The 12,683-nt window shown below is 38.4% G+C and overlaps 1 protein-coding gene across 1 annotated transcript; it reads left to right on the plus strand.

The window, feature by feature from the left end:
* Positions 1–1,906: 1,906 nt before the first annotated feature.
* LOC5514459 (mucolipin-3) lies at positions 1,907–10,425 on the plus strand. Its single transcript, XM_032383977.2, has 12 exons — positions 1,907–2,536; positions 3,380–3,541; positions 3,814–3,967; positions 4,089–4,176; positions 4,259–4,340; positions 4,427–4,520; positions 4,984–5,102; positions 5,570–5,719; positions 6,652–6,753; positions 7,904–8,026; positions 8,625–8,831; positions 9,583–10,425. Exons 1-12 carry the CDS (start codon positions 2,138–2,140, stop codon positions 9,745–9,747), a joined length of 1,845 nt encoding a protein of 614 aa, XP_032239868.1. The 5' UTR covers positions 1,907–2,137; the 3' UTR covers positions 9,748–10,425.
* Positions 10,426–12,683: the final 2,258 nt, after the last annotated feature.

Raw genomic sequence — 12,683 nt, forward strand, 5'->3', positions numbered from 1 at the left:
ATTTACCTAGGGAGCTTTTTTGGACATATGCTCCCTGACAAGAATGGAATTTTTTTGGTAGTATTGAAAACAATAGTAAAAAGCATCAACTGTTATTTTTTCTTACTTTCTTTTTGTAACTCAATTTACCTGGGGAATGGAAATTGGTTGGTTATATCATAAACAATAGTAGAAAAGCTTCAACTGTTATTTTTTCTTAATTTGTTTGTATGAACGCTTGTTGAATAAATTAACCCTTCGAATTTGCATAACAACACGACATCAGAAGGTGGTACGCGTTTCTAGTCCACGAAAGTAGGGAACGAAAGAAAATATTACAATGCTTATAGAACGAGGGATGGATAGAAATAAATATAGGACGATATAAGAATAACTTTCGTGGGAAAAAGTTTGGAGATGCTCATTAAGCGGAAGAATAAAGAACCGGAAGTTTTTAGTGCCGATAATAATTATCATGCATGCGGATTGTACTTTAAAATGTTATGAAAATATAATCTTGAAAAGCATATAAACATCAGAGAGACAAGAATATTTGATTAAATACCAGTATTTTCAAGAATTATATTGCATCCTTTTTTGGGGGGAGTTTTAATTGTTATTTATAAGTTTTTGGTAGCGAGGCATTAAAAAGTGAGTGTCGGCATTTGTTTATAATTAGGGTCAAGTGGGGGTCATATTTCGGCTTGTAAAAAAGTCGGATTTTATTTGCCCCTAAATTTTATTTCACATATCAAAAGTAGAAATGATGCTCTTTTCGGTGAATGCAAACATTTTTGCCAAATCCACATCTCATCGGCGATATTACACAATTATTTCAAGGCTTTTCAAAGTCATCTAAAAACATAAAATAAAATAAAATCGCGTAAAATAATAAGGTGCTGACAGAACAGCTTATCTTTCAGCCTGGGAGTTCCTTATTGTCTATTCTTTAGGTTTATATAAGCTGCAGTTGTTTTATCACGCGTTGCGAACCGGTTTTTTAGTCTTTCTCTAACAACCACGGAATTGTCTCAAATCCGAGTGCGGGAGACGAAAAATTACTTTTCGGCTTCTATCGCCAAAAATATTTATCCAAATTGCTTCAAACTTTCACAGTATACTGAGGTCACCCATACCTATTACCAGTTTAATTTTGAGCTAGGGAACCCAAACACCATTTTTCCGAGAAATCTCGACGAACTCAGACCGCTGGTCTTAATTACTGGCCACTATTTGAGCCCACAATGACTAGCGCATGCGTGAAACGTATATCCGCTGCGAGGTAATGAGCCCGCATTTGAAACAGCGTCCTCCGTAGAAATATCACGCGACGAATTATAAAAGAAGCCATTCAATGCCTTATCTTCATTCAAAATTTTCTCTCTTTTGACTAACGAGTCAATCTTCCGTTTACAGGTTTTGCATATTCTTCTGGGAATAGCTGATCTAAGTTTGTCAAAAAGTTTTGTAACATTTTCTTCGAATCCAACTGTGCGATATTTACATTGAAGAAACTCGCCTGCACAACAGATGTCTTGAAATTAATCCCACAAACAAGACAAAACTCGTCTTTGCTGCGTTTGTTGTTCAATCTTTTTAGTGACGTTTTAGGTGATTGAAATTGAACAGTTGTTTTCTTTTTTCGAAGAGGAAAACTAACCGGAGTTTGATTCATGATTTCCGACTAAACCCATGCAAAGCACGGGTTTTGGCACGTCGGTCGCTTATTAAACAGAAACAGTTTCGACCCATGGCAGAGGTATCTTTTCCTCGCGAACTCCAGCCCAGCGAAATACAGAGAAAAGAGGCCTCTGCTAGCAGGGAAATGTTTACACAATATGAAAACAATTTCGGAATTTTTTTTTCCATGTTTTGTTATGATCTGTCGGGTACCCTGTGCCAGCAGGTAGTTTCCAGTCCTTCGAAGCATGTGACTTGCAAAGAATAAAAAAGAGAAATGCACAACAAAAGTGAAAACTCGTGACTAGACCTGTGATTAAACGCGAAACTAAGCCTCAAATTACGTCCAAATACCGCACAGTGAACTATCTTATAAAGTACAAGCTGTTTTGGCCTTGGAATTTGACCTAAAAGCCAAAAGAAACAATGGGGGATCAAACACTGTGAAGTTGTTGACTCCCAGACATGAGCAGCGAAGATGATGTCGTTTTGGGGGAGAGAGGTGGTTCCAACGTTAACAGTGCCCTCTTGCTCGCCGAAAGAACTGATGGATAGCGCTTCCAACAGGCAGAGAGATATCATGAGTAGCTCTAGGCTGTTATCTTCGAGAAATTCAAGACATTTAGCCCGATCCTTAGCTAATGACCATGGCGACAGCGAACCAGACGAAACTCAAGCTCTATTGGGTGGAAACTCCATTCATTATGACTCCATCTACGATTCCGAGGAGTTTTCTAGCGCTGGTGGAGGTATTGCGCAGATCCGAAAAAGACTCAAATCCCATTTTATGACCCCATACCAGAAATTCAAGCATCGCGGAAGAAAACCCTGGAAACTTTTGATACAGTTGATCAAGATTATTATTGTGACGGCACAGGTAACTTTTTTTTTACACTGCTCGCTATTATTTTCCATGATATCCTGATGTACTTACCTTATTACACTTAATTTTCGTGGTAAGGAGTTTAGTTGGTCGCGAAATATCGCCATCCCAAAATTGCAAAATTTTGAAGTCGCGAAAATTAAGTGTTATAAGGTATTTTGTTTAAACTTTTGTTATTTTATCAGTTGTATACCATAGTATAAACTTAGCTTTTTGTTTTGGTTCTATTTAACCCCATCTCTTAATGTACAGGGCTTATCTGCCTTTTACTTTCCAGATGATAGCATGTCATTCTATTGACATAAAGTCATTGACTAGAAAAACCTTAAATGCTCCATTAAGTGACTGCAGAATAGTTTGGTCTCTAGATAGTCTTTCAGTCATGTAAGCATAGCTGTCAACCTCTCAAAATCTCAAGGCTTAATAATTTTTTGGGGAGGGGTGGGGTATATTCATTTTTTTGGGGGAGGGGTGGGTATAACCTTGCAGGTGTTTGCCCTATAGAAAGCTTTTGCAAACAAATCCACTTATAGATCTCACTACAGTGTTAGATAAATTGTGCTGCACAAGGGAATATTTTAAAAGACAATAGGCAAAAATGACAATTTTCTAAAGAATAATTTTTTGGAAGCCATAAATATTGCTAAAAGTGGGAGATTTGGTGCTCAACGGGGGAGAAGGGGTCCAAAATCTTAAGACTCCCACCTAATGTGGGAGAAGTGACAGGTATGTGAAATACATGCTGTATTTCAAGGGAAACCAGAAGGATGAAGTATGTATTTGGTCCATTCAGTAGAGGGTCATTATCTTACCGGTGTGTATTTGACTTTCTGCCAGGTTTGCTTATTTGGTAATGAGCTGTTTTCTATTGTGGACTACCTTGAGAACAATCTAGACACCTTCAACCATCTCTTCATTTTGAATAGCACTCGAGCAAATGGTGGTGCAATTTACACAAGGACACAATTTTACACCCAAGTTCGTCACACCCTTAATCAGGTAAGTAAAAATCTAGAAATTAGCAAAGTACTACTGCATTTGAACTTGTGAAGTAGGTATGTAGTGTTGTATGGAGTAATCCTTATCTAATATTTGAATGAGTAAAGTCCATCACAGTGCAATTTTCCCTGTATTGCAATGTCAAATACTTAGCTTAGTGTCACTAAGTGAACCTCATTTTTTTCTTATGAATATATGCCAAACCTTTTTTGTGTGTAACAACTGGAACTCCCTACCCACTTGTTCATCCAATTCTTTAATCCTTTATTTAGTACTATGCAATCTCACAAGATGCCGTAGGTGTCTATTCACCTCCAACAGTCATGGGACAACAAACTCCTCTCAAATTGTGTACATACTCCTACAAGCAAGGCTTTGTGGACCCAGGAAATGCTACCTATACATTCAACCGTTGCACAAACTACTGTATCCTTTAAACAATCACAAGATGTAAGCTCTTGCTCTGTTGTGTAGGCAGTATGTTACTTGTTGGATGCAAAGTCCCAAGTAATGTATGGAACAATTTTTTTCTTGACCTTGAGTACAGCTTGTTTTGATTTACTTCCACCAAGAAAAGAAGACAGAAACATCACAGAATTCCGTTTGCGCAACAATCTTCCTTACACTTTTGAAAGGTAATTAATGATATGTTAATTTTTTTTAATGTACTCCTGTTGCATTGCCTTCTTCCTTTTGTTGACTATTTTTGATTTTCAGATACATATTTATCTCGCTCATCGCAGAGATAAAATCTCTACACATCCAAAAGCATCCTCAGTGTTTTACCTTTAATGTTACGGTATGGACTTTTATGAATTAAAAAAATCAATAATCCATATCATCAGAAAGATTGGGTTCCTTTTTAATAATTTATTCCTTTTACAGATTGTTTTTGATAATTCCAAACATGATGGCAAAATTCCAGTCACGTTAGATGCTGATGGAATTATGGATGATTGTGGTGGTGGATTAGAGGAGAGTAAGTCTATATTTCTGAGTCCCTTGACTCAGAGCTCATCTTGTGAATGAAAACACTGTTATTTATTATTATTTTTTTGCACAAACTCTATTGTAGTTAAAAGCTTTGTTGACACATTGCTATTTTAGGGATTTATCAGCAAATATGAAAACACATTTTGCATGAGAACCTAGAAGTGTAAAAAATCTAGGTTAATGTCTAAGCTGCCATGTGCTAAGGTGATAGGTAATAACTACTTTTGGCTAACATTATCTATGAGTTTTAGGATCTGGTTGCTTTGATAGCCAAATCTTGTAACCAGACAGCTCCAGATACAGTTTGTGTTTTTTCAAAAACGAAATTCTGGCATGGTCGTATCACAGGAATTTTAGAATGCTTTAGAAAAATCCTGACAAATTTATGAATAGCAAAAAAATATTGAATTTTCACCTTGATCTCTTTGTGCTTGTGATTTGATTAACAGCTGAAGACAGTGCCAGTCAGTATCTCCTTACCGTCCTTGACATTTTCGTCATGGTCATTTGTGCAATTTCATATTTCCTGTGTGCAAGGTCTCTCTACAAACACTTCAGGCTTGTCAAGGTATCATTTGAATCCTTACTCAGGGGGAGTGGTTGGTTTCAAGTTGGTTTTAAGGGGTTACTGGGTTTGACATAGAATACTGCTGAAATTGAAAACAACAATTATGATATCTTTTATCAAGCAACCAATTGTAACCCTTTCGTGAAGTAAACCAATTTAGACCAATGAGTATGTAAGACACATTCTTACATACTGATCTGATTAACAGAACCAAATAGAAAAACAATGAAATGCTTGTAGGTACACTTAAGAGCCTAGAATCCTCCTAGTCGCTAATTTTGTGCCAATAAAAACTGTAATTTCTGCATGCTAATTAGTAATTGCTAATTAGCATGTATGCTAATTAGCTTACTTTTAAAAGCTTTGTATTTGTGGCCACAGTAGTAACACATGTCAAACTTTAACATGACTATCTTACCAATTTTATTGCTTGCTTAATTTTAAACAGTAATTTTTTTTTGCTGCAGACGACACGACGTTTTTTCGCTGACCAGCTGGATGATCACCTGTCTTACTGGGACTGCTTGGACCTCATCAGCCTTTGGTTCATCCTGATTCTCATTAGCGACACATGCACTGTCATCGGATCGCTCCTCAAAATTCTCATTGACTGGGAGGTAAGTCATGTACCTATACAGAAACTTTGAGAAAAAAGTTTGGGCGCAGTCACCCCTCTACTGGCCATTTCCTTTAAAAACAATTGGTCGGGGGGGGGGGGGGGGATTTGCCCCCAGTGTCCCACCTCCTGCTATGGCAGCCCTGGATTGTGTAATACAGTGACCCGGGGGGAGGGGGGTGCTTAACCTATCTTTTAGGGTATAAAATTCTTACCAACTGCTATCTCTTAGGGTGTGTTTTAGGATTTTTCCCATTCTGCTATCTTTTAGGGGTTTTCACGCCTGGGGAGGATTTTTCCGATTCTGCTTTTAGGGTGTCTCATGCTTAATGGTGGCCCTATCTCTCAAAATGTATTTTACAATAAACCACAGTTCAACTGACCGGTTCATACTTTCGACTTTATTGTCGGTAACATATCAATACAGGATTCGTCAGCCCATTAAAACAAGCATCGTTTTTTTAATGCTATACAGGATTCGTCACCCGATTAAAACATGCATTGTTTTTTAATGCTATCTCTCAGGGTTAAAATTCCTTCAACCACAGCCAATGTGCTATCTGTTAGGGGTAAGAATTGTTGTTGACCATGCGCTTGGTGCTATCCCTTAGGGTTAAAATTGATTTTGCTGTCGAGCACCCCTGTCTGTTTTTCTTGACTTGAAGTCCCCCCCCCCCGGGTACAGTGGACTTTGTTTTCTTCAGTGGGTATTTTTTAATTGTATTAATGATGATAAGTTTTCAGTAGTTTCGTTATTTTAAAACTTTAAAATTTCATCTTTGAGATATTTTGTGTTTGTAGAGTGTTCCTAATAGCATAGAGTGTTTGCAAGTTGAGAAATGACTGTATATTGCTTAATGATGTCAGGTTACAATCTAGACCATTCAAAACTAAAGCTATTTTACTAATGGTTTATTTTTGCGCCATGTGCAGGTGCTGTCGAATTATGACACATGCAGCATCTTCCTAGGGACAGGGGTGCTTCTCACCTGGACTGGAGTGCTGAGATACCTCGGCTACATGAAGCAATACAATGTAAGGTTGTCTCCCACTTCTTACACAAAACTTGTGTTTGTTGAGAAAACAGGATAGGAAATTTGAAAGGTGGCGTCAAAAACTGATTTTGGTTTAGCTTTTGATTGGAGTTCTGAGATACCTCGGCTACATGAAGCAATACAATGTAAGGTTGTCTCCCACTTCTTACACAAAACTTGTGTTTGTTGAGAAAACAGGATAGGAAATTTAAAAGGTGGCGGCAAAAACTGATTTTGGTTTAGCTTTTGATTGGAGTTCTGAGATACCTCGGCTACATAAAGCAATACAATGTAAGGCTGTCTCCCACTTCTTAATATCACAAAACTTGTGTTTGTTGAGAAAACAGGATAGGAAATTTGAAAGGTGGCGGCAAAAACTGATTTTGGTTTAGCTTTTGATTGGAGTTCTGAGATACCTCGGCTACATGAAGCAATACAATGTAAGGCTGTCTCCCACTCCTTAATATCACAAAACTTGTGTTTTTAGAGGAAACAGGATGGGAAATTTCAAAGGTGGTGGCAAAACTGATATAGTTTTGCCATTAAACAATGTAATGAGAATTCAGTATTGGGTCCATTGTTAAGATTGTTTGCAATCCATTGAAAAACACTTCTTGGCTGCTGGAATTATATGACCCTCAAAATTATTGTTATGGGCACAGTCCACTTGCCCTGCTACAGAAAGTTTGAGGCCCAACTTCCTAAGTAGTGATGTGTTTCTCTCCTTGCTCCTAATCAAATGCAGTAAAAACCTGTGTGTGAGAACCTAGTGATTTAAGAACCAATAGGCAGAAATTTTAATAACCCAAAATATAAAGACCTACTAAGCCAAATAAAATTCAAAAGGCTCTTATATGATGGGTTACTCCATTGAAAATGAAACAAGAGGCTTGAAATATAAATTTGCTAAATATTTTACTGGTCCATTAAGATATGATTACAGATACAACATAAATACAGTAGCATATTTCTATAGCTAAGTACTCAGTCACACTTATTATGAACCCAACTGCTTATTAAGCAACCTGGAAAAAAAGAACCTTATTTGCCTTAATTGTTAGTAAGTACCCCCAAATATGAGAACCTGCCAAACTTGAAAAAAACTAGTTTCTTACAAGCAGGTTTTTACTGTACCATGTGTTTTCTATCAGATCCTACTTGTGACTCTTAGAGCTTCAGCACCCAGTGTGCTGCGCTTTTGCGTCTGTGCCGCCCTGCTGTATTTTGGCTTCATGTTTTGTGGTTGGATTGTGCTGGGGCCATATCATCCTAAGGTTTGTAGTGATGCCATTTATGTTGTGTGTTATGTCATATGTATGGTAGATCAAGTATTGTACATTTGAATTATTCATACCATAATTACTTGAATAAACTTTGCCCCCAAATAAGTACCTCACCTATACACCTACTTTACACAATATTTTTATTATTGAAACCTTGTTAGCTATGCCATATGTATGGTAGATTAAGAATTGTTCAATTGAAATATAGATATAAGAATGCAAAGTGTTGAATAGCTAACAGCAAACAACAACAACAAAAACACTATATATACCTAAGATAAAAACAATTAAGCCTTTATTTTATTGCATCTTGAATTTAGTGTAGCTATTTCAGCTGAGAGGCATTGTTGTCCCTCAGAAATACTGACTGACAAATGTCTGTTTAACTGACTGAATATGGTGCAAAGTGAAGGATTGTTTGTCCACCAGCCACCATTTCCAGCCAATTTGTCCGATTTGTCAGTCAGTATTTTTAAGGGACAACAATGCCTCTCAGTTGGAAGCTTAGCTGGGGAACTTAGTTGGAAGCTTGAAAACCATGACATTTCGTAGCCAAAGCCCTTCTTACAGCATCCCTGTTTTCCTCTAGTTTCGCACCTTGTCCATGGTATCAGAGTGCATGTTTTCACTCATCAACGGTGATGACATGTTCATGACATACAAAGAGATGCAGGACCACAGCACTGCTGTTTGGGTTTTTAGCAAGGTCTACTTGTATGTCTTCAATTCGCTCTTCATCTACGTCGTCCTCAGCTTGTTTATTGGTATCATCAGTGATACATACGAGAGAATTAAGGTGAGGCATGAAAACAACAAACTACCTCACCATCATCGTCAGAACCAACACCACAACTTGATCATCATCATAACCACCACCACAACTTGATCATCATCATAACCACCACCACAACTTGATCATCATCATAACCACCACCACAACTTCATTGTCATCATAACCACCACCACAATCACCTTTAGAACCACTACAACTTGATCGTCATTATAACCACCACCACAACTTGATCATCATCATAACCACCACCACAATCACCTTTAGAACCACTACAACTTGGTCATCATTATAACCACCACCACAACTTGATCGTCATTATAACCACCACCACAACTTGATCATCATCATAACCACCACCACAACTTGATCATCATCATAACCACCACCACAATCACCTTTAGAACCACTACAACTTGATCATCATTATAACCACCACCACAACTTGATCATCATCATAACCACCACCACACACATCCTTAGAACCACTGCAACTTTCATCACTATTGCTACCATCGCCGTCAGGATTTGTAAAGGGAAGGGGGCGTGTGCTGGTATATAGAGGGTGGTGTAGGCATAGATATTCTGAGGAATGGGGGTGTGCAGTGATGATAGTCTCGGAGGGAGGGGGGAGAAGGTTTAGATATTTTGTGAAAGTGTTCAAAAGCGGCAGAGGACCGCCCTGTCTCTATTCCCAATTTCCTCTGTGTTTGCCTTTTAGCGTTTGATTGACAAATCCTTTTCTCATTGTGTTCAGGACTGGGGACACCCCCCATGCACAAAGCTTGAACGCTTTGTCCACGGTAATAACTGCCAGCGGTGCAGGAGTGAGTATAGGAACGATGAAGACGCCACGGGAAACAGTATCGCTCCACATAACCACCGGCAGCATTTGGAATCCCCTGATGTGCTTATACAGTAAATGCCAGCCTAGTCACAGGCGTTTTTACCGGGAATCCTGTGCTTAGAGATCAACTACGAGGCGTCATGGGGACTGAGACGAGTGGTTTCCTTTAACGTCACAACCACAGGAAACCCAATAAAAACGCCTGAGACTTTGCTGATTAAAAGCTACACGTTTCTTTTTAGTTTTAAATCTTTTACATTCTAGGCCAAGCTTTATAAAGGGCGCCTAAAAAATTCTGGAATCACTAAAATCTTGTAAATAGTGAGTAAGATCTATAAAAACCACTTTGCAGCAATGACCAGTCGCGTACCTAGGATTGGCGCAGTTATGTACCAGTATGGTACCTACCATATGGAATCGCATAGTATTTAAAGATTTCTTTATAGGAAACGACCTATTTTTTGGCTGCCAGGGGGGTGTGTGCGCGCACCCTGCGCACCCCCCCCCCCCCCCCCCCCCCCCCGTGTACTCGATTGATGCCTGGAGCAATTGTTGCTTTTATCTGATTATTTTTACCTTGATATATTTTAATTTAAAGGGGTTTTAATACATGATTGCAAACATTCAAAATGTAGAAAATGATTTTCAATGTGATTTGATTTTCATGATGTGTATCATATCGGTTATATTTATATAACTTTGTATATTTTTATAATTTACAGAAACTATATTGTGACTATCTTCTTATGACTACTTGCTTGTTTTTTGATTGTGCCCGTGACAATAACTAGACAATCAAATTCCGACCTCAACTCTTCTCATCTTTCAAGATGGCGACACAGTTTTATTAGGAGATGTTTTACGAGGTAGTTTACTTATTCGCAATTCTTTTTCAGTAGAAACAAATATGTGCTTGAACTTGTGTGCAAGTGAAAACTACTTGTGCTTGAACTTGGGTACAAGTGAAAACTAAGTTTTACTATTCGACAAGAGATTGGAATACTATAGGGATATCATTTAGATCTCAGAGGTGAAAGACTTCACACAGCACATCTGGTCTGTGTATGTGGATATTTATGAAGGTATCAGAAATGCCTTACAAACACCTTTGAGATCTAAAAATTCGTAATTTACCAGCTAATGCTAATTCCCACTATGACTGTCTTTTGTGAAAGCACCTTTACTAGTTTGCACATAGGATAAAATGTGACTGCACGTCCCGCTGGGAATCATGGGTAGGTTAAGCTAGCGTCGGAAATGGACTGAACAGGGCTAAGATTTTATTCGCGTTCTTTAGATTACTAAATATGTGCAATCCTAATCTCTATCCGATATAATAGATTTCATTTGTGGTGTTTTAGTTTCACCATTAATCCTAAAATTCCGGATTTCCTTAATTCGATTTATTTGCTTAGTCACTTAACGAGATCTAAAGTGAGTTTCTTATAACATGAAAACAGAAAGAAATTTAAGGGTTTTTCTAGAACAAGCAAATATACAATATCTGTGTTTGAAGAAGTTTCCTAGATTTTATTAGTCTTGTCTTAAAAATTACCGGATCTCCAGGATTGTTTGCTTCCGGTAACTAACGAATTGTGAGCTGTTTAAAACATATCTGCAAATTATCCTGTCCGGAATTCGTTCGGATCTGGCGCTCTGATTGGCTACTCCCCGGTCCGTATATTTCTATGCAAGGACCTCGTATCCGATCGCTTACGAACACAATATGCCTTAACTTCCGCTCGTCGTGATGTCTGTACTTAGGCCGTGTAAGTAGTCTGTTATCGCGGTATTTTTTTCATGGTTATAGATTCTCTATCGATGCGCGCCCGTACTTGACCGCACGTTTAACGGAAGTTCTTGTCGGTAAACAGTGATGACTGTCTGTAAGGGTAATTTGTTGGTCATAAAAACGTGTTTACATAATAAAAGAAAGACTGCGATGAGTTTGAGCGCGCTTCATCGCCATGTGGCAAGTAGCTGTTAAGTACGTGAGGACGTCCATGTTACCTTAATTATCCGATTAAAAGACGTTTAAAAAATAAACTGGGAATAGTTCTAAAGAGGTTTGAAAGACACGGGCAGGATACGGGAAGGATATGTTATTATCAAGTAGATCCGAGTACAAGCTATATAATCACGGCTATAACCTTTATTGGGAAAATACAATGACCCTCGAATCCATCTATCACTATTATCGAATTATACCAAGTACATAAAAAACCGTGTTGCTGTTTTAGAACAGTTTTTTTCTTGTTTTTTGTTTGTTTGTTTACTAATTCTTCACAATTTGTGTATCAAGCATACAACAAACAGCGCATGCAAGCATCATCTAACACCTAACATCGTTAAGCTTGCATGACGCACATACAAGTACCAATTGACAGCCAAACGCGTGTTTTAAAACACGGACCGGTACACGCTATTCGTTCGTACAATAGCCTCATTGAGTGTTAACCAGATCTCTATATCACCCCTCCCCCCTCGGGGTGGAATTCCCGGTAGTCGCCACAGTAGCCATGCAGGTGGCGATATCATCCCATCTGCCTTCCACCTTGTATCATTATCTTTATTCTCCTCCATCCTCGAGAGTCTACGAGTATTTCGAGGGTGGTATTCCGTTTTTTACATGAACCCTCGAGGATGCTCGTTTGATGTGATTATTATTCTTTATCGCCTCGAGCATTTGACAACCACACCCTTACGCAGTCATTACGCACAATTATCTGAACAAACGCACACATAAAATGCATGAATAGAACTGCAAGTTATATTTATTAAGTATGAGAAAATACTTTTTTTGCAATAAAAAAAAATACCCGCGCTAGTAGAAATAATGAAACAGCACCAGTTTTTTATGTTAAGCGTCGCGTTTTGTGAGGTTCCTTCATCCAACAAGCTGAAGATGGACAGAGCCTTTGTAGAGCTATCTGCAGACTGACAGCGTCCGCTGTGATCTGAGCCGTAATCAGACTAACGCCACAGCGCCATACGCACAGGAAACGATGTTT

This window comes from Nematostella vectensis, chromosome 1 (genome assembly GCF_932526225.1).
Source record: "Nematostella vectensis chromosome 1, jaNemVect1.1, whole genome shotgun sequence".
NCBI lineage: Eukaryota > Metazoa > Cnidaria > Anthozoa > Actiniaria > Edwardsiidae > Nematostella > Nematostella vectensis.

Coding starts and splice junctions, on each gene's coding strand:
- LOC5514459 (XM_032383977.2), top strand. CDS start 2,138: ATGATGTCGTTTTGGGGGAGAGAGGTGGTTCCAACGTTAACAGTGCCC. Junction 4,521..4,983: donor TGGTGGTGGATTAGAGGAGA/GTAAGTCTATAT, acceptor TTTGATTAACAG/CTGAAGACAGTGCCAGTCAG. Junction 8,027..8,624: donor TGGGGCCATATCATCCTAAG/GTTTGTAGTGAT, acceptor GTTTTCCTCTAG/TTTCGCACCTTGTCCATGGT.